The 23,712-nt window shown below is 40.1% G+C and overlaps 1 protein-coding gene across 2 annotated transcripts in view; it reads left to right on the top strand.

Moving 5' to 3' along the window:
- The window catches only part of gnao1 (G protein subunit alpha o1), a 151,484-nt gene that overhangs the window by 3,717 nt on the left and 124,055 nt on the right, over nucleotides 1-23,712 (top strand). For both annotated transcript variants that reach the window (XM_062961609.1, XM_062961610.1), the window contains exon 2: nucleotides 1,691-1,733. In XM_062961609.1, the coding sequence (XP_062817679.1) occupies nucleotides 1,691-1,733 (43 nt within the window). The remainder of the gene's footprint in view (nucleotides 1-1,690; nucleotides 1,734-23,712) is intronic.

Here is a 23,712-nt window from a genome sequence, read left to right on the forward strand (position 1 = left end):
ATGAAGTGCATCCTTGCTGGCTTTCTGACCGTGGGGCATTAAATATATTTGTTATGATATACATGCTTATTGGGGTTTTGTACCATGGAGCATATAGGAATATCTATCTATCTATCTATCTGTCTGTCTGTCTGTCTGTCTGTCTGTCTATTTATCTGTCTATCCATGTATATACACACACATGCATATATATTGTATGAAGTGCATCCTTGTTGGCTTTCTGACCGTGGGGCATTAAATATATTTGTTATGATATACATGCTTATTGGGTTTTTGTACCATGGGGCGTATAGGAATATCTATCTATCTGTCTATCTACCTGTCTATTTATCTGTCTATCCATGTATATACACACCCATGCATATATATTGTATGAAGTGCACCATGGGGCTTTAAATATATTTGTTATGATATACATGCTTATTGGGGTTTTGTACCATGGAGCATATAGGAATATCTATCTATCTATCTATCTATCTATCTATCTATCTATCTGTCTGTCTATTTATCTGTCTATCCATGTATATACACACACATGCATATATATTGTATGAAGTGCATCCTTGTTGGCTTTCTGCACCATGGGGCATTAAATATATTTGTTATGATATACATGCTTATTGGGTTTTTGTATCATGGGGCATATAGGAATATCTATCTATCTGTCTATCTATCTATTTATCTGTCTATCCATGTATATACACACACATGCATATATATTGTATGAAGTGCACCATGGGGCTTTAAATATATTTGTTATGATATACATGCTTATTGGGTTTTTGTGCCATGGAGCATATATGAATATCTTATCTATCTGTCTGTCTATCTATCTATCTGTCTGTCTATCTATCTGTCTATTTATCTGTCTATCCATGTATATACACACACATGCATATATATTGTATGAAGTGCATCCTTCTTGGCCTTTTGCACCATGGGGCATATAGGAACACACACAAACATATATATGTGTGTGTGCATCCTTCTTGGCTTTCTGCACCCAGGGGCCTTGGATGCCCACCCCAAATGACTTTTTTTATATAAAAGGAATGAATCAATGGGATGGAATAAGTGGCCTGGGTGGGTTTCGGAAGGGATCCATAAACACAGCTGGAGGGAGGAGAAAGGGGAAAGGAAAGAAAGGCTCACAATGGAGGCTTTCCACCCAGTGTGTGTATGTGTGTGTGTATGTGTTTTTGCTGCCTCCATCTTCTGCCCCACCTTTTGCTGTATTGCACAAATAGGCTCCGGGCTTTGCCTTTCTTTACCTGCTTTCCCTTTAATATCTAGGGCCAAAAAAAACACTCTTGCTCCTTTCCTATCAGTCGATATTTCCTCTCGATTTGGAAAGAAAATAGCCTTGGCACATATGCCGTTTCCCAACAGATGTATACATTATATATATATATGTTTCTGTGTATATATACATACAACACACACATATACGCACACATATGTATCTATATCTCCCGTGTAATATTCCGCATTGGAAGCTCTCCGCCTTGGCTCCCTTTTCAGCACGAAAGCCCCGTCCATTTGCACAGCTGTTTCTCCCTGTAATCTCCTTTTATCGCCTTATATTCTCACACTAGCCAGATCGTGTCTTTATTGAGGTTTTAGGTTCTGATTTAATGTTTTTTTTCTCTCTCTCTCTGTTTCCTTTCTTTCCCTTCAAAAAATAATGCAGGAGCTGGTGAATCGGGGAAAAGCACCATTGTCAAGCAAATGAAGTAAGTCCCTCTTTGCACCAATCTTGGGAGATGCAGTGATTTGTATTTTCTGTGCAAAAATAGCCTGGTTGCAGGCGGTTTAACCTTACAGATTGATATATATATACAAACATAAACACGCATATATTTTTATGTATATTTAAGATTGGGTGGATTTGATGGCAGGCCTTGGCTCCTTTTCTCCTCCGTGATGGGAAAAAGCAAGGAAGGCTTTGAGTTGCATGAATGAGCGTCCGCCATGTTTGGAGTGGATTTGTATTGGAAAGGAGGGAGGCGGGGGGGGGGGGGATCTTGTTGTTTTTCCTGCTGGAGATGAGATTGCAAAGGCTGGGCTTGCAAGGCGGAGAGAGAGAGACAAGAAAGAGGAAGGACCACTAGGTCGCCCAGCCTTGAAAAAATCCTGCTTCTGTGCATTTGCCGTGCACTGATGCTCTCATGCGCCAGGTATCTGCTGTTCGGGGCTTTGGTGCTGAAGTAGGTCTCCTTCGCTTGCCTTCCTCCTGGGAAAAAGAAGGGCGGAGGATGAGGAAGAAAGGAAGGAATGAATCAAGGAAAGAAAGGGTGGGAACTGGAGGCCAGAGAAGGATGGCTCACTTTACCTGGATTATCCCGAAAAAGGTCCTTCCTGCAAATCCAATCGCATTTTATTTGCACCAAGTCAGTGGCTGTTTGCAATGATAACTCACCCAACTACATACCAGCCAAGTTTTCTAGTATTAATGCTATTATTATTATTATTATTATTGACACAACGACGTTGTATGACACAGCAAACAAGATAGATATGCTGGATTTCGTATCACAAAATCACAAGTCGAACACTTCCCAAGTGTCTAGGACTGTGTGATGTATTTTCGGATGATGCGCCCAGATCCCAGTAAGGTGGCCTTTTGCAGTTGGCAGATCGTGATTTTGTCAATGTCTATTGTTTCCAAATGCCGGCTGAGATCTTTTGGCACGGCACCCAGTGTGCCCATCACCACCGGGACCACCTGCACTGGTTTCTGCCAGAGTCTTTGCAGTTCAATCTTGAGGTCCTGATAGCGGATGAGTTTTTCCTGTTGTTTTTCATCAATGCGACTGTCACCTGGGATGGCAACATCAATGATCCAAACCTTGTTCTTTTCCACAACTGTGATGTCTGGCGTGTTGTGTTCCAGAACTTTGTCAGTCTGGATTCGGAAGTCCCACACTATCTTTGCGTGTTCATTTTCCACAACCTTTGCAGGTTTGTGATCCCACCAGTTCTTAACTGCAGGGAGGTAATACTTGAGGCATATTTATTAATTATTATTATTATTATTATTATTATTATTATTATTATTATTATTATTACTACTGCAGGCCAGTGAGCTGGACTAGATGACCCATGTGGTCACCTTCCAACGCTATAATTCTATGAATGTAATAATAATAATGATAATAATAACAATATTATCTCTGCTTCTTCTTCACAATTTAAGGCCCCTTCCTGCAAATCCAGTTGCATATTATTTGCACCCAGCCAGTGACTGTTTGCAATGATAACACACCCAGGTTTTCTAGTATTCATGCAATAATAATAATAATTATTATTATTCCAACTCTATAATTCTATGAGTGTGATAATAACAATATTTATTAGTTCTCTGCCTCTTCTTCATGATTTAAGGCACCTTAAACCAGCCAAGTTTTCTAATACCAATGCAATAATAATAATAATAATAATAATAATAATAATAATAATAATAATAATAATAATAATTCCTGCATGCCAGTGAGCTGGACTAGATGACCCATGTGGTCACCTTCCAACTCTATAATTCTATGAGTGTAATAATAACAATACTGTAATAACAGTATTTATTAGTTCTCTGCCTCTTCTTCATGATTTAAGGTACCTTCCTGCAAATCCAGTTGCATATTATTTGCACCTAGACAGTGGCTGTTTGCAATGATAACACACCCAAGTACAAACCAGCCAAGTGTTCTAGTATTCATGCAATAATAATAATAATAATAACAACAACAACAACAACAACAATTCCTGCATGCCAGTGAGCTGGACTAGATGACCCATGTGGTCACTTTCCAACTCTATAATTCTAGGAGTGTAATAACAATGATAATAATAATTAATATTATTTGTTTTCTGCCCCTCTTTCATGATTTAAGGCACCTTTCTGCAAATCCAATTGCATTTTATTTGCACCCAGACAGTGGCTGTTTGCAATGATAACACACCCAAGTACATACCAGCCAAGTTTCCTAGTACCAATGCTATAATAATAATAATAATAATAATAATAATAATAATAATAATAATAATAATAATAATAATAAATTTTAAAAACATTTCTGCAAGCCAGTGAGCTGGACTAGATGACCCATGTCACCTTCCAACTCTATAATTCTATGAGTGTAATAATAACAATGATAATAATAATAATAATTTGTTCTCTGCTCCTCTTTCATGATTTAAGTCACCTTCCTGCAAATCCAATTGCATTTTATTTGCACCAAGACAGTGACTGTTTGCAATGATAACACACCCAAGTTTTCTAGTATTCATGCAATAATAATAATAATAATAATAATAATAATAATAATAATAATTAATATTATTATTCCTACATGCCAGTGAGCTGGAGCAGATGACCCATGTGGTCACTTTCCAACTCTATAATTCTATAATAAATAATGATAATAACAACAATATTTATTAGTTCTCTGCCTCTCCTTTATGATAATAATGATAATAATAATTCCTGCATGACAGTGAGCTGAACTAGATGACCCATGTGGTCACCTTCCAACACTATAATTCTAGGAGTGTAATAATAACAATGATGATGACGATGATAATAATAATAATAATAATAATAATAATAATAATAATAATAATAATATGTTTTCTGCCCCTCTTTCATGATTTAAGGCACCTTCTTGCAAATCCAAATGCATATTATTTGCACCAAGCCAATGGCTGTTTGCAATGATAACACACCCAAGTACATACCAGCCAAGTGTCCTAGTACCAATGCTATAATAATAATAATAATAATAATTATTATTATTATTATTATTATTATTGCATGCCAGTGAACTGGACTAGATGACCCATGTGGTCACCTTCCAACTCTATAATTCTAGGAGTGCAATAATAACAATGATGATGATCATGATATAATAATAATAATAATAATAATAATAATAATAATAATAATAATAATAATATATTTTCTGCCACTTCTTCATGATTTAAGGCACCTTCCTGCAAATCCAATTGCATTTTATTTGCACCCAGCCAGTGACTGTTTGCAATGATAACACACCCAAGTACATACCAGCCAGGTTTCCTAGTACCAATGTAGTAATAATAATAATAATAATAATAATAATAATAATAATTCCTGCATGCCAATGAGCTGGACTAGATGACCCATGTGGTCACCTTCCAACTCTATAATTCTAGGAGTGTAATCATAACGATGATGATGATGATATTAATATTATTATTATTATTATTATTAATAATAATAATAATAATAATAATAATATGTTTTCTGCATGTGGATGAAAGTACTACAAATCCCATCATCCATGGTCCATTCTCCCCAAAACCTCTCCAGGATGTAAATTATTATTATTATTATTATTATTATTATTATTATTATTATTATTATTATATGTTTTCTGCATGTGGATGAAAGTACTACAAATCCCATCATCCATGGTCCATTCTCCCCAAAACCTCTCCAGGATGTCAAATGAGTCATGGGGGATCTGTGTTCCAAGTTTCGTGTAGATCCATGGCTGGTGGGTTTAGCAGTAGTCTCTGCATGTGGATGAAAGTACTACAAATCCCATCATCCATGGTCTATTCTCCCCAAAACCTCTCCAGGATGTAAAATGGGTCATGGGGGATCTGTGTTCCAAGTTTTGTGCAGATCCATGACTGATCGGGTTAGCAGTAGTCTCTGCATGTGGATGAAAGTACTACAAATCCCATCACTAATAATACAATATAATCACTAATATTATATATAATATTATATATATTATATTATATATAATATAATATAATATTATATATAATATAATACAATATAATCACTAATATTTATACCCCAGTAAGGCTTTTCTTTTCTTCACTTCATTCTCTGGAAGTTCCTATATGAATGGGAAGGTTCTGCTGGCCCGTTTAGCTTGGATAAGGAAGACTCTACTGTACATATGTTTATGTTTATCCAACATAAACGGGCCGGCAGAATGTTGGATAAGCGAATATGTTGGATAATAAGGAGGCATTAAGGAAAAGCCTGTTAAACATCAAAATAGGTTATGATTTTACAAATGAAGCACCAAAACATCTTGTTAGACAACAAATTTGGCAGAAAAAGTAGTTCTATACGCAGTAGTGCTATGTAGTAATTACTGTATTTATGAATTTAGCACCAAAATATCACGATATATTGAAAACATTGACTCCAAAAATGCGTTGGATAATCCAGAATGTTGGATAAGTGAGACTGTACTGTAGTTCAATGCAGTATATAAAGAACACTACTTGGAAAAAGGAGAACTCTAGCAAGCAATCAAAAACAAAGGATGCCCCCAGGCAACAACAGCCAGGCTTTGCAGCTGCAAGGCTACTCAATGCTAATTCAAGCTTGTTAATTGCAATATCAATGGAGAAAGACAAGGGTTCTTTCTCCCACCCTGGATATTCCACAAATTTATATATACACTCCACTTGAGTCACTGCCAACAAACCTCTGAGGATGCCAGCCACAGATGCAGTTGAAACGTCAGGAGAGAATGCTGCTGGAACATGGCCATATAGCCCCAAAAAACTCACCTCAACCCAATTCATGCCAGGTTTTGCCATAATCTTAAAAGAGCTGTCCAAGGTGCTGGGCCTAGTTAGGAATCGGATTCAGCACCTTGGAGAGCACCAATAACATCCACACAAAACCCGGCATGGATTGTGTCAAAATTCGCCAAAAAACCTAGCATGACTTGGGTGGTGTGTCACTTTGAGAAAGAAAAAAAACCCCCATAATTTCGCAATATGTATAGTTTAAATAACAAAAAATGTATAAGTGTAATATATTACTGTATTTAATAAATCGAAAACTATTTACTACCATTATTTCCATGGTACTTCTTGCAGTTTAAGCTTCACAAAGTTTCCACACTGATTTATCTCTATTTATTCTACTAGCTGTGCCCGGCCACGCGTTGCTGTGGCGAAGTATGGTGGTATGGGAAATAGAGTATTGAGGAATTGGTGGTAGTTAAGGTCAAGGGTAAAGGTGTGGAGTCCAGATAATCCAGTTAAAGCAGATAATATAAGATTATATGGGTTATATAGCTGTGTGGAAGGGCCTTGAGTCTACACTGCCATCTAATCCAGTTAAAATCTGATAATTTGTATTTTATAGGCAGTGTGGAAGAGGCCTAAGTGAGGCCTAACTCTGCCTGTCCCCTGGGTGAGCGGGTTGCTAGGAGACCAAGTGGGCGGAGCTTAGCCTTCTAACTGGCAGCAATTGGATAAAAACAATTATTCCTCTCCCTCTAATTAGGACTTTATTTTTCTTTTCTTTTTGTTGTATCAAACTAGAGGCGTGGATGGATGGGTTGTGTTGTCAATTTTCGAGGTTGTGGGGTGTTTAGTTTTGTTGTTTTGGCGGTCGCCAGGATTCCATCACTTTTTTATATATATAGATGTCATTGGAGGGAGGCCATTGGTATCTCCTGAGTAGTGGAGGTTGTAGCTATTTGTGGAGGCAGGAGCTTGTCTGTGTAAGTGGTCACCCCAGGAACATACACACATACATATTTTCACTTTTTGTGTGTGTATGTATGTGCATATATATATGTGTGTGTATGTGTGTATATATATGTGTGTGCATATATATAGCTGTGCCTGGCCACGTGTTGCTGTGGCATCGTCCTAAGTGGTTTTTTCTTTGTGGAGACAAGTATGAATGGTTCCAATTAGTCACCTTGATCAGCATTTAATGGCCTTGCAGCTTCAAAGCCTGGCTGCTTCCTCCCTGGGGGAATCCTTTGTTGGGAGGTGTTAGCTGGCTCTGGTTGTTTCCTGTCCGGAATACCCTCATTTTCAGAATGTGGTTCTTGATGTACTCTCCAGATTATAGAGGTTTTTTTCATGCTGGCTGCCAGGTTTTGTTCATTTTGATGGTTCCCAGGATCCCAATCTATGTCCCATCATTGGTGACAGTTGAAACCCTGTCCACCTGGCTAACATCACCAAGTTTCCCTCTGCGCATGTGTAGTGAGTAATTTTCGATTTTGGGGTGTTTTCTGTAATTTGGACCTAATTTTATAGGGTTTCTTGATGGAAAGACATAGATTGGGTAACTATGTCTTTTGTGGCCAAATTTGGTGTGATTTGGTCCAGTGGTTTTGTTATTTACTCCATGGGAATTACGCACATTATATTTTTATATATTTAGATATATACTAGCTGTGCCCAGCCACGCGTTGCTGTGACATTGTCTGGTGGTGTTGGTGAGAACTTGTTGAGGCTGGATGGCCATCTGTCAAGAGTGCTTGAATTGTGTCCTCCTGCATGGTAGAAGGAAGTTGATCTGGATGATCCTTAGGGGTCACTCCAAACCTTAGGACTGTATGATGTTGTTATTATGATTATTATTAGTATTAATATTGAGAGACTGGGTGGCTATCTGTTGGGAGTGCTTGGATTGTGTCCTGCATGGCAGAATTGGGTTGGACTGGATGGCCTTTAGGGGTCTCTCCTAACTGTCTGATGCTATGATTCAATGTGTATTATTATTGTGCAGATATTGGATGGCCATCTGCCAGGAGTGGTTGGATTGTGTCCTCCTGCATGATATAGGGAAGTTGAACTGGATGATCCTTAGGGGTGTCTGCTAACCTTAGGATTGTATTATTATTATTATTATTATTATTATTATTATTATTATTATTATTATTACAGTAGAGTCTCACTAATCCAAGCCTCGCTTATCCAAGCTTCTGGATTATCCAAGCCATTTTTGTAGTCAATGTTTTCAATATATCGTGATATTTTGGTGCTAAATTCGTAAATACAGTAATTACAACGTAACATTACTGTGTATTGAACTACCCTTTCTGTCAAATTTGTTGTATAACATGTAGTTTTGGTGCTTAGTTTGTAAAATCATAACCTAATTTGATGTTTAATAGGCTTTTCCTTAATCCCTCCTTATTATCCAAGATATTCGCTTATCCAAGCTTCTGCCGGCCCGTTTAGCTTGGATAAGTGAGATTCTACTTTATACATATAAGTTTTGGATAGCACAGGGAAGAGTTAACACTTTTGATTTCTCTCATTTCCAGTTGTTGCAACCTCATTCTTAACTATGAGTAGTTTGTCAGTCGGATGTTTATAACTGCCTGTATTGGGATGCACATAGCTGTACAACCTCCCCTCTGCTAAGCCAGTGTCAGAAAATGCATTCCTCCAGAGTGGTTCACACTCGCCCAAAATAGCTCCAAAGTGTTACCTTTGAGATTAGAGAGGCAGAGGCATGCTGGTCTGTTTTACACTGAGGATGGAAAAACTGTCCTTGCCTCGGATATCCTAGTGGCATATACCACGTCTACGCTGTTGAATTATTGCAGTTTGGTACTACTTCAACCATGCCATGGCACCATGCTATGGAATCCAAGGAGTTGTTCTTTGGAGAGGCACCAGAATTCTGGCGTAGAAGGCTCAAGACCTTGTCAAACGACTACTCCTTGGATTCCGCAGCACTGAGTTAAAATAGTGTCAAATTCTACAATGTGGATCCAGTCTTGGTGCTTTGCAATAGCATTCAGGTAGGCAGAGCCCCCGGTGGCGTAACGGATTAAGCCGCTGAGCTGCTGAACTTGACAACCGGAAGGTTGGCTGTTCGAATCCGGGGAGCAGAGTGAACTCATAGACATAGTCATCCAATCTATGTCTTTCAAACAAAAAACCTGGAAAATAAAGTCCAAATTAGAGAACGAGGAAGAGCCATTTTCAACCCTGGTTGCTGGTCAGAAGGGTAGGTCCTGCCCGCTTTAGGCCCCGCCTACTTCATCTCCTAGCAACCGTCTCAGCCACAATGACACCGGGGTACAGCCAGGGTTCAGGCTTTTGAGACTGCAAAGCTATTCACTGCTATTCCACCTGGCCAACAAAGCATTCCCATAAGACATAGCAACACGTGGCCGGGCACAGATATATATATATATATATACTAGCTGTGCCCGGCCACGCGTTGCTGTGGCAAAGTGGTGGTGGTATTGGTTAAAAATTGTTGTGTAATTTTTATTTGACGTTATTTGTATTTTTTATTAATTTTATTGTAAGTTATCTTTTTATTTATTATATTTTATTATTTTCTTCTATTATTTTTAGTTATTTTCTGTTATTATAGTATTTTATTGTATTAATCTTTTAGTGTTTTTAATTATTTTTAGTGTTTTTTATTTTTTTATTGGGTTGCTAGGAGACCAAGTTGGAGGAGCTTAGCCTTCTAACTGGCAGCAATTGGATAAAAGCAATTATTCCTCTCTCTCTAATTAGGACTTTATTTTTCCTTTCTTTTTGTTGTATCAACCTAGAGGCGTGGATGATGGGTTGTGTTCTCAAATTTCGAGGTTGGGGGGCCTGTAGTTTTGTTGTTTTGTCGGTCGCCGTGATGCCATCACTCTTTTATATATATAGATATACACACACACACATACACACACATTTATACATACACTCCACTTGCCTCACTGCCAACAGAACCTCTGAAGATGCCATTAGCCACAGATGCATGTGAAATGTCATGAGAGAAGCTGCTGGAGCATGGCCATACAGTGATTCCAGCCCTGAAAGCCTTCGACAACACATTATCCCTTATTGGTTGGACTTAGTAGTTTTGATTGGAAAGGTGTCCTCATGTCATAATGAATGACATCGTTAGGATGATCCCCTGTGACATCACAATGGCTCATCTCTCGTATTTTAACCCAGAAATGTCCAGACCTGGGACAATCCATATTTGACAATGGATTTAGTGCAATAAGGACTCAACCTTCCAAACATTTTGTTGCATAAATCCCTTATTTTCAACATCATTTCCCCGGTGTTGATGCAACCCATGTTCTGCCCTCATTATCCTTCCTCCGAGTAAGTTAATGTTGGTAGTTGTGGTGCTTAGTTGTTTCCTTCCCATAAAGGATTTGCATTCAAGATCACCCGTTCCATACTCTCGTTGTCTTTTTTGTGTGCCAAGCTTCATTGCCACATTCAAGGAGAGAACCACTTTGTTGTCTTGGAGCGCCGTTGTCATGGATTCATGCATGTCATCGGCCTCCACGGCATAATTTCGAAGGATATTTCTTCCTACTGCCACCACTTTGAGATTCTGTGCGAGCCTCCATTTTCAAGAGACACGAAATCTCCCATCTTGTCCGAAAAAAGGGATGCAAGAGCCTTGGGAAAGTCATAACTTTGGCTGAGAAACCTGGGAGCTCGATGGACAGACCGTTATGCATCCCTACTCAGAGATTATTTCCATTGGAGAAATATATGATCACTAGCTGTGCCCGGCCACGTGTTGCTGTGGCTTATGGGAATCATTGGTTGGCCAGGTGGAATAGCAGTGAATAGCCTTGCAGCCTCAAAGCCTGGCTGTTTTCTGGAGTAGCTGGAGTCGCACCCTCCATCAAAGAGCTGCTTTGAAGCCTGGCTACTTTCTTTCTAGAGGAATCCTTGTTTGGCCAGCTTGAATTGCACTGAATAGTCTTGCGGCTTCAAAGCCTGGCTGCTTTCTACATAGGGCATTCTTGCTAGGCCAGGTTGAATGGGATGAAGTAGCCTCGTGGCTTCAAAGCCTGGGGGTTTTCTATCTAGGGGAAATCTTGGTTGGACAGATTGAACAGCACTGAATAGCATTGCTGCTTGCAAGACTGGCCGCTTTCTATCTTGCGGAATCCTTGGTTGGCCAGGTTGAATAGTAATTAATAGTCTCAATGTGGAATAATAATAATAATAATAATAATAATAATAATAATAATAATAATAATAATAATAATAACTTTATTTTTATACCCTGCCCCATCTCCCCGGAGGGACTCGGAGCGGCTTACATGGGGACAAAGCCCGACATATATAACAATAAAACAGTGAAGCAAATATTTCAACATGAATGCTGCAATTAGGCACCTTGATTAGCATTTAATGGTCTTGCAGCTTCAAAGCCTGGCTGCTTCCTGCCTGGGGAGAATCCTTTGTTGGGAGCTGTTAACTGGCCCTGATTGTTTCCTTTCTGGAATTCCCAATTTCCCTGCTTTCAGAGTGTTGCTCTTTATTTACTGTCCTGGTTTTAGAGATTATATTGTTCTGTATTATTATACCACAGTAATTATTACATATTATATTTATAATCTTATATTATCTGTTTAGAAGTGGATTATATGAGGCCCTTTCTACACAGCTGTATAAAATCCACACTGAACTGGATTATATGGCAGTGTGGACTCAAGATAATCCAGTTCAAAGCAGATACTGTGGAATATCTGCCTTGGCATTCTGGGTAATATAGCTGTGTAGAAGGGCCTTGTTTCTACACTGCCATATAATCTAGTTCAAATCAGATAATCTGTATTTTATAGGCAATGTAGATCAGGCCTAAAGGTAATATCCCCGTTCCCTGGGCGCCATTTTGGCAGAGGGAGTTGCTAGTATACGAAGGGGGCGGGGCCTAAAGGTAGCAGCGGGGGGCGGGCCTACCTTTCTGACTGGCAGTTAGGGGGAGAAAGGCTCTTCCTCATCCTCTGTAATTTGGACTATTTTTTTTTAAATTGAAAGACATATTTTGGATGACTATGTCTTTTGTGGCCAAATTTGGTGTGATTTGGTTTAGTGGTTTTCTTGTCAGCTCCATAGTAAAATGCACATTACATTTTTATATACAGTAGAGTCTCACTTATCCAACACTCGCTTATCCAACATTCTGGATTATCCAACACATTTTTGTAGTCAATGTTTTCAATACATCGTGATATTTTGGTGCTAAATTCATAAATACAGTAATTACTACATAGCATTACTGCGTATTGAACTACTTTTTCTGCCAAATTTGTTGTCTAACATGATGTTTTGGTGCTTAATTTGTAAAATCATAACCTAATTTGATGTTTAATAGGCTTTTCCTTAATGCCTCCTTATTATCCAACATATTCGCTTATCCAACATTCTGCCAGCCCGTTTATGTTGGATAAGTGAGACTCTACTGTATATAGATTTCAGCATAGAATGTCAGTAGTAATGCCCTCCTCCTTTGGATTCTGGAAAAATAGCTGGGCCAAGAAAGACGTTGGGTTGAATTTCCCAAGGTCAAGCTGTATTTCATGGCTGCTCCATAAGCAGTTTGTTTCTTGTGATTGAGAAATACCTTTGAGAAATCTGCCTGCATTAATTAAGGAACTTTTACTGAATGAAGCAGAAAGCCTCTGATAGCTTCGCCTTGTTCTTTCCTGCCCAGTTGAGCTCCAGGATAAATGGCATGGCCTTCTGTTTTACTGCTCAGCAAACACACACTCACAAGCATCAAAGTGCTGTATCAACCCGGTGAGCTTCAAGGGAGCTGCTGCAGAGTCACTTCTCAAATAGGAAAATCCTGATTCTGCTAAATGTCTGCCTTTGGAATGGCTCAAACTGGGCATTCGGATATAGTTTCCGCCTTTGAGGAAATTACGAGAAGGGGACATTTCGATCTTGGCCTGAATTGCCTTTGTCCTGATGTCTTGCTCCTGGGCTGCAAGGATCAGGCCTTCTGTCTCCTTCTTCAGGGTCCCATTCGTGAGCCACAGCCAGGTCTTCTCCTTATCAGCTTTTCCTTCAATTTTGTCAAGCAACTTTCCATGCAATGTTTTGTTGTGCCAGATGTCAGCTCTAGTTTGTAGTGCGGTTTTCTTGTACTGATTTTTGTCTGCTGTGTTTTGAGGAGTTTCTGATTTTTGACTTCAATCAAAGCAGGTTCTTCACTTTGCTTGACATATTCTGCCAGGGAACGTTCTTCTTCTTTGACTGCTTGTTTGACTTGTAAGAGTCCTCTGCCTCCTGATCTTCTAGGCAGATACAGCCAGTCAACATCACTGTGAGGATGAAGTGAATGATGAATGGTCATGAGTTTTCTTGTTTTTTGTCCAAATTGTTCAGTTCCATCTGTGTCCAGTTTATGATGCCAGCAGTATATCTTATGACAGGTATGGCCCAGGTGTTTGTGGCCTTGGTGGTGTTGCCTCCATTGAGCTTGCTTTTGAGAATTTTTCTGACCCTTTGTGTGTATTCTTTACTGACCACAGTCTTCACATGTTCATGCTTGATGTTGTCCAGCTGTAATATGCCCAGATATTTATAGGCCTCTGGCTGGTGACACTTTATTGTTTGGCCATTGGGCATATTTATGCCCTCACTTTCAATGATTTTTCCCTTCTTCAAAGCCACTGTCAAACATTTGTCCAAACCAAACTCCATGCTGATATCAGTGCTAAAAATTCGGACAGTGTTGGTCAGAGACTGGATTTCAGTTTCCGTTTTCCCATACAGCTTCAGGTCATCCATGTACATCAGATGCGAAATTTTGTGAGATTTCTTAGATGTTTGGTAGCCGAGATTTGTTTTTTGTAAGATTGTTGACAGAGGGATCATGGCAATAATGAAAAGCAGAGGGAAAAATGAGTCTCCCTGGAAAATTCCCCTTCTGATGTTGACAAGTCCATAGCTTTCATTTCCAACAAACAGTTCAGTTTTCCAGTGCTCCATCATGTTTTCAATAAAGGTTATTATTATTATTATTATTTTATTGTATGACACAGCAAACGAGATAGACATGCTGGATTTCGTATCACAAAATCACAAGTCGGACACTTCCCAAGCGTTTAGGACTGTGTGATGTATTTTCGGATGATGCGTGCAGATCCCAGTAGGGTGGCCTTTTGCAGTTGGCAGATTGTAATTTTGTCAATGTCTATTGTTTCCAAATGCTGGCTGAGATCTTTTGGCACGGCACCCAATGTCACCACCGGGACCACCTGCACTGGTTTCTGCCAGACTCTTTGAAGTTCAATCTTGAGGTCCTGATAGCGGCTGAGTTTTTCCTGTTGTTTTTCGTCAATGCAACTGTCACCTGGGATGGCGACATCAATGATCCATACCTTTTTCTTTTCCACAACTGTGATGTCTGGTGTGTTGTGTTCCAGAACTTTGTCAGTCTGGATTCGGAAGTCCCACAGTATCTTTGCATGCTCATTTTCCAATACTTTTGCAGGTTTGTGATCCCACCAGTTCTTTGCTGCTGGGAGGTGGTACTTGAGGCATAAGTTCCAATGAATCATTTGGGCCACATAGTTGTGCCTCTGTTTGTAGTCTGTCTGTGCGATTTTCTTACAGCAGCTTAGGATATGATCAATAGTTTCGTCAGTTTCCTTGCAGAGTCTGCATTTTGGGTCATCAGCTGATTTTTCGATCTTAGCCTGAATTGCCTTTGTTCTGATGGCTTGCTCCTGGGCTGCAAGGATCAGGCCTTCTGTCTCCTTCCTTCTTCAGGGTCCCATTCGTGAGCCAGAGCCAGGTCTTCTATTATTATTATTATTATTATTATTAATTGCCTTTGTTCTGATGGCTTGCTCCTGGGCTGCAAGGATCAGGCCTTCTGTCTCCTTCTTCAGGGTCCCATTCGTGAGCCAGAGCCAGGTCTTCTATTATTATTATTATTATTATTATTATTAATTGCCTTTGTTCTGATGGCTTGCTCCTGGGCTGCAAGGATCAGGCCTTCTGTCTCCTTCTTCAGGGTCCCATTCGTGAGCCAGAGCCAGGTCTTCTCCTTATGAGCTTTTCCTTCAATTTTGTCAAGGAACTTTCCATGCAGTATTTTGTTGTGCCAGCTGCATCCAATTATTATTATTATTATTATTATTATTATTATTATTATTATTATTATTATTATTATTACCCTCATCATCATCAAGGTTACCCAAGCCTCTAAAACTCCAAATATTCCTTTTTGCTTCCAAAGTGATCTAGAGCTCTACCTCTTCGAAGATTTAATCCTTAGAAGAGGATTAAAAAGTGTTTGAGTGCAGTTGAACTCTTTTCCAGAGTAGGTCAGGTCCTGCACCAAACTACAGAGACATTTGGTGCCAAAATTGGACAGTTGGAGGGTATGAAACAGCATCAAGGTTGCCCCAGGTTCTATATTTTGCCTCCAAAGCAAACCAAGCTCTTTAACAGAGAAGGTTGTGTTACAGTCCGAACTGCAGAGTTTGAATTGAGGTGATTGGTGGCAAGAGCAAAAAGCAGCACCAAGGTTTCCTAGACTGGGAATGTTGGAAGGCAGCAAATCAGCATCACTAAACCTTTGAGGAGGGAAGGGAGACATATGCCAGGTGGCGAGAGGGATAAATTGGGAATCCACACCTTCCTCCTCCGTAGGTGAAGACGGCCGAGGAGTTACTCATGTGTGCACGCCGTGTTTGTCTTGCGGCTTGGCGAGAGCGAGGGGATAGGCGTCTCCGTAGTTACCCAGCAGGCGCGTCAGAGCCTCCATTGATAGTGATCAGATACGGCTTATTAGATGCAAAAGACAAAATGGTTCCTCGCAGGGAAAAGGTTGGAAAGCTTTATATTCCTCCTCGCCCAGGCCGTCTGCTTTGCGGAGGCCTTTCTTTGAGCCACTGAAAATGGATGGCATGAGTTTGCATGGGAAAGAAGAAGAGCTGCATCCAATCCGGCACCTGCTTTCGGCAGCCTTTTCAACCTGGAGCTGCAGCACTTGGGAAAGTGACTTCTTTGGGAATCTCTACATTTGGGAACTTACGGGTTCTGGGAAGTCCAAAAAAGCAACTCCTCCAAGTTATGAGAATCTATACATTTGTGCCCTTGAAGATGTAACTGTTGTCAAGTTCACAATTTTTGGTCCTTGTTGGAAGGCACTTGGGAATCTCTACATTTGGGAATTTAGGGGTTTCCGGGAAGTCCAGAAAAGCAACTCCTCCAAGTTATGAGAATCTATACATTTGTTCCCTTGAAGATGTAACTTGTCAAGAACACAATTTTTGGTCCTTGTTGAAAGGCATTGAGTCTTTCCAAACTTGTAATAATGTCCAGGGCGGGAGAAAGAACTCTTGTCTGTTGGAGGCAAGTGTGAATGTTTCCATGGGCCACCATGATTAGCATTTAATGGCCTTGCAGCTTCAAAGCCTGGCTGCTTCCTGTCTGGGGGAATCCTTTGTTGGGAAGTGTTAACTGGCCATGATTGTTTCCTTTCTGGAATTCCCAATTTCTCTGCTTTCAGAGTGTTGCTCTTTATTTACTGTCCTGGTTTTAGAGATTATATCGTTCTGTATTATTATACCTCTGAGAATGCCTGCCATAGATGTGGGTGAAACATCAGGAGAGAAAGCTTCTGGAGTACGGCCATGCAGCCCGGAAAACTCATAGCAACCCAATACTAGAATTTTGGATAGGATAGGTGAAATTGAATGAGTTAAGCATGGAAGCAATGGGATACTATTGCTGCTCACTTGCACAAAGGGTCAAATATGAACATGCCTATTGTGTATCTAAGTAAGGATCAGAAGACTGTCAGAAGATGGAATGATCTTAATTTGATAGGAAATACCACTGAATAATTAATGCCACCTTCCACGCAGGACCAAAATATCCTTGGCCCCATGGGCTTTACTAGTGGTAAGAGCTGACAGTGTCTTTTATGATGACAATGTGTCCGAAATAGATCGCAAATGCTGTCGGAGAGTAAGATGGGGAAGGTGATGCCTTGAAACAAAATACTGTAACTGGGAAATGGAAGTGAGACCTGGAGAAGTCATTCTTGGGGTCAAGGATGGGAAATGATTGTGAAACCAAGGATTCTGGACGTTGGGTCCTTGGGGACATCATTGTTATTGGCCATTGAGTTGATCTTCATCTCTGGTGACCTTCTCAATGGGAACAATCTGGAGTTCTGGTCATCCATGACCTTCTTGAGATCTTGGACCAATTAATCTGTAATTGTAATTTTGTGCCTTCAATTGATGTCGACCTTACGGAGAACCTATCATAAGGTTTTCTCTCTGATTTGATGTCAACCTTATGGAGAACCTATCATGAGGTTTTCTCTCTGATTTGATGTCAACCTTATGGAGAACCTATCATGAGGTTTTCTCTCTGATTTGATGTCGACCTTACGGAGAACCTGTCATGAGGTTTTCTCTCTGATTTGATGTCAACCTTATGGAGAACCTATCATAAGGTTTTCTCTCTGATTTGATGTCAACCTTATGGAGAACCTATCATGAGGTTTTCTCTCTGATTTGATGTCAACCTTACGGAGAACCTATCATGAGGTTTTCTCTCTGATTTGATGTCAACCTTACGGAGAACCTATCATGAGGTTTTCTCTCTGATTTGATGTCAACCTTACGGAGAACCTATCATGAGGTTTTCTCTCTGATTTGATGTCGACCTTACGGAGAACCTATCATGAGGTTTTCTCTCTGATTTGATGTCGACCTTACGGAGAACCTGTCATGAGGTTTTCTCTCTGATTTGATGTCAACCTTATGGAGAACCTATCATAAGGTTTTCTCTCTGATTTGATGTCGACCTTATGGAGAACCTATCATGAGGTTTTCTCTCTGATTTGATGTCAACCTTACGGAGAACCTATCATGAGGTTTTCTCTCTGATTTGATGTCAACCTTATGGAGAACCTATCATAAGGATTTCTCTCTGATTTGATGTCAACCTTACGGAGAACCTATCATGAGGTTTTCTCTCTGATTTGATGTCAACCTTATGGAGAACCTATCATGAGGTTTTCTCTCTAATTTGATGTCGACCTTACGGAGAACCTATCATGAGGTTTTCTCTCTGATTTGATGTCAACCTTATGGAGAACCTATCATGAGGTTTTCTCTCTGATTTGATGTCAACCTTATGGAGAACCTATCATGAGGTTTTCTCTCTGATTTGATGTCAACCTTATGGAGAACCTATCATGAGGTTTTCTCTCTGATTTGATGTCAACCTTATGGAGAACCTATCATGAGGTTTTCTCTCTGATTTGCTGTCAACCTTATGGAGAACCTATCATGAGGTTTTCTTTCTGATTTGATGTCAACCTTATGGAGAACCTATCATAAGGATTTCTCTCTGATTTGATGTCAACCTTACGGAGAACCTATCATGAGGTTTTCTCTCTGATTTGATGTCAACCTTATGGAGAACCTATCATGAGGTTTTCTCTCTAATTTGATGTCGACCTTACAGAGAACCTATCATGAGGTTTTCTCTCTGATTTGATGTCAACCTTATGGAGAACCTATCATGAGGTTTTCTCTCTGATTTGATGTCAACCTTATGGAGAACCTATCATGAGGTTTTCTCTCTGATTTGATGTCAACCTTACGGAGAACCTATCATAAGGTTTTCTCTCTAATTTGATGTCGACCTTACGGAGAACCTATCATGAGGTTTTCTCTCTGATTTGATGTCAACCTTATGGAGAACCTATCATGAAGTTTTCTCTCTGATTTGAAGCCGAGAAAGTATGATGTGTCCAAGATCAACCAATGGGTTTTCATGGCCAAGCAGGGATTCGAATCCTGGGTGCATCTACACTGTAGAATTAATTCAAATTGACACCACTTTAACTGCCACAACTCAGTGTTATGGAGTGCTCTGAGTTGTAGTTTGGTAAAGCACAATCATACCCATACCGTTGAGTCGTGACAGTGTTTTGATAACGTCCAACTAAATATTAGAAATAACTACTTGAGTGTAAAGACTTTTCAGCAGTTCCGACCTTGTTCAACTGTCATTACAAGCTGGTAAACAAGCATTTTGATGGCCATCTGTCAGGAATGTTTTAGATCCCTCTCCTGGCAGATGGTTGCACCAGGCAATGCTTGGGATCCTTTCCAACTTGGAGAACGTTCCATCAACGGATGGAGCTTGCTTCTTTCCCGCTGTTGTTGCATAAAGTGAATTGCATAGCCTTGCCTTCCCAAACAGTTGTCTTCTGAGTATATTGGACTGTAGCACCCATCATCCACAGAATGATATGACCAACATTGATTTCTGCTCATAGTGGATGAAAGGGATTGCAGTCCAACCTGTCTAGAAAGCAACTTGATGCAGATGGACTGTGATAGAGCTTGCAGAGTGTTTGCACTGTAGAGGAGTTGGACAAGGATGATGGGAATCATGGTGTGATGGATCTGGGGAGCATCCACGTGGGAAGAATTAGGCTATAGGACTGTCAGTTCACATAAAGGGTCATTGCCACTTAAAACTGACCCACTGGTGGCCCCAATTCCATCAATAATTCCATAATCTTCCTGTAGGTACCAAAACGTTTTTGGAGTTCACCTATTTCTTTTCTGATTTTCGTTCCATAATGAAATCATAAAAACACAGATAGATACTTGAAATAAAAACCAGGGAATTCAGGCCTAGCTCTCCCTTGAACGCTATGTTGCCTGGACTAACTCTTAGGTAAACAACTTGCTAATTAATAGGCCACCACATTAAAGTCACCTAGCATTAATCAATTGGAATATTGGGTTGCTATGAGTTTTTCGCACTCTATGGCCATGTTCCAGAAGCATTCTCTCCTGACATTTCACCCACATCTATGGCAAGCATCCTCAGAGGTTGTGAGATCTGCTGGAAACTAGGCAAGTGGGGTTTATATATCTGTGGAATAATGTCTAGGGTGGGAGAAAAAACTCTTGTCTGCCTGAGGCAAGTGTGAATGTTGCAATTGGCCAGCTTGATTAGCATTGAATGGCCTTGTAGCTTCAAAGCCTGGCTGCTTCCTGCCTAGGGGAATCCTTTGTTGGGAGGTGTTATTATGGCCTTTGTGAGAATCTCTAGGTCCTCCGGTGCAACTTGTTTCCTGTCTGGAATTCCCCTGCTTTTCTGAGTGTTGTTCTTTATTTGCTTTATTGTTCTTTATATAAACCGTGAAAATGAACAAAACCTGGCTACCAGCATTTAAAAATCTCTAAAATCAGGACAGTAAATAAAGAACAACACTCAGAAAACAGGGGAATTCTGGACAGGAAATGATTAGGGCCAGCTAACACCTCCTCCCAACAAAGGCAGAAAACAGCCAGGCTTTGAAGATGCAAGGCCATTCAATGCTGACTAGTTCCAATATTCACACTTGCTCCTGGCCTGGGGGAATCCTTTGTTCAGAGTCGTTAGCTGCCCCTGATTGATTCATGTCAGAAATTCTTCTGTTTTCAGAGTGCTGCTCCTTATTTACTATTCTGATTTTGGAGTTTTTTTAATACTGGTATCCAGATTTTGTTCATTTTCATGGTCTCCTCCTTTCTGATGAAGTTGTCCACATGCTTGTGGATTTCAATGGCTTCTCTGTGTAGTCTGACATGATAGTTGTTGGAGTAGTCGAGCATTTTTGTGTTCTCAAATAATATTCTGTGTCCAGGTTGGTTCATCAAGTGTTCCGCTATGGCTGATTTCTCTGGTGGAGTTAGTCTGCAGTGCCTTTCATGTTCTTTGACTCGTGTCAAAGAGACAGGAATCAATCAGGGGCAGCTAACGACTCTGAACAAAGGATTCCCCCAGGCCAGGACGTGAGGCTGGGAAGGCCATTTAATGCTAACCAAGGTGATTAATTACAACATTCACACTGGCTTCCAACAGACAAAGAGTTCTTTTCCCCAGCCAGGAACTTCCACAGATATATAAACCTTCCTTGCTTAGTTTCTCCATATCTCACACCCTCTGAGGATGCCTGCCATAGACGTGGGCGAAACATCAGGAGAGAATGCTTCTGGAACATGGACATACAGGCCGGAAAACATGCAACACTGGGATCCCGGCCATGAAAGCCTTCGACAACACAATAATAATAATAATAATAATAATAATAATAATAATAATAATAATAAACCATTTTTGATATTATGCTAGGATGCAATCTTTCATTACAGCTTCCAAGTACAGTAGAGTCTCACTTATCCAAGCCTCGTTTATCCAAGCTTCTGGATTATCCAAATGCATTTTTGTAGTCAATGTTTTCAATACATCGTGATATTTTGGTGCTAAATTCGTAAATACAGTCATTACAACATAACATTACTGCGTATTGAACTCCTTTTTCTGTCAAATTTGTTGTATAAGATGATGTTTGGGTGCTTAATTTGTAAAATCATAACCTAATTTGATGTTTAATAGGCTTTTCCTTAATCCCTCCTTATTATCCAAGATATTCGCTTATCCAAGTTTCTGCCGGCCCGTTTAGCTTGGATAAGTGAGACTCTACTGTAATACAACCTTATCGTCCTTTATGATAATCCCTTGCTTCTTTGGGTCCAAAAATGGCATATTTCCGGCACTCGCCTCAACTGTTTGCAAGACTTGTGGCTTGCTCTCTGTTCTATCCACACTCTCCAGTAGCCTTGGGCAAGTGGACTCATGGCTGGCTTGTACTTTCCCGACCTCCTCCTGTGTCTTTGGTTTAATTGAATTTTCCCCGCGTCTCTCTATAACTGCTTTCCCCCTCCAAGGCCTTTTCCTTTCCTCCTTTCTCCATTCACCCATGCAGTCTTCAGATGTTTCTTGCAAAGCACCAGCTGGAGACATTTCAGCATCTTCTTGCATTTAGCAAAACCACCAGCCGTTGCTTCGGGTGCAGAATGACTGCAGTGTGGCACCGCTTTCACCACCAGGCTCAATGTGCTGGAATGATGGGAGTTGTAGTTTGGTGAGACACCAGCATTCTTGAGCAGAACAAGATACAGAATTTGCAAAACTACAACTCCCATAATTCCCTGACCTTAAAGTGGGGCCAAAGTGCATTAATTCCACAGAATGGACACACCTTAAGCATGTATTGGTTGGTGCCTTTGTTGTTGTTATTATCGAGTATAAGCCGACCCGAATATAAGCCGAGGCACCTAATTTTACCACAAAAAACGGGGATAACTTATTGACCTGAGTATAAGCCAAGGGTGGGAAATGAAGCAACTACTGGTAAATTTCTAAATACAATAGAGTCCCACTTATCCAACGTTCTGGATTATCCAACGCATTTTTGTAGTCAATGTTTTCAATACATCATGATATTTTGGTGCTAAGTTCGTAAATACAGCAATTACTACATAGCATTACTGTGTATTGAACTACTTTTTCTGTCAAATTTGTTGTATAACATGATGTTTTGGTGCTTAATTTGTAAAATCATAACCTAATTTGATGTTCAATAGGTTTTTCCTCAATCCCTCCTTATTATTATCCAACGTTCTGCTGGCCCGTTTATGTTGGATAAGTGAGACTCTACTGTAAAAATAGATACCAATAACATTACATTAATCGAGGAATCAGTAGGTTAAATAATGTGCGCTGGTCACCCCTTTCCGCAGCTGCGCATTGTCGCCAAAATGCTGCGTTGAGGACGCAAGCGGCAGAGTTTTGTGGGGAAGGAGTTGCCAATCTCATTCATCGCTCTGATAAGTGCCTAGATTTGAATGGCGACTATGTTGAGAAGTGGTATTTGGGTGTGGATTTCAACTGCATATGGTAAATGTTTTCTCCTATACTTTTTGAGGACGCAAGCGGCAGAGTTTTGTGGGGAAGGAGTTGCCAATCTCATTCATCGCTCTGATAAGTGCCTAGATTTGAATGGCGACTATGTTGAGAAGTGGTATTTGGGTGTGGATTTCAACTGCATATGGTAAATGTTTTCTCCTATACTTTTTGAGGACGCAAGCGGCAGAGTTTTGTGGGGAAGGAGTTGCCAATCTCATTCATCGCTCTGATAAGTGCCTAGATTTGAATGGCGACTATGTTGAGAAGTGGTATTTGGGTGTGGCTTTCAACTGCATATGGTAAATGTTTTCTCCTACACTTTGTTCATTTTTAATTCCAAAAAGTAATCTACTTTCTGGATAGCCCTTGTATTATTAT

This window comes from Anolis carolinensis, unplaced genomic scaffold (genome assembly GCF_035594765.1).
Source record: "Anolis carolinensis isolate JA03-04 unplaced genomic scaffold, rAnoCar3.1.pri scaffold_9, whole genome shotgun sequence".
Taxonomy (NCBI): Eukaryota; Metazoa; Chordata; class Lepidosauria; order Squamata; family Dactyloidae; genus Anolis; species Anolis carolinensis.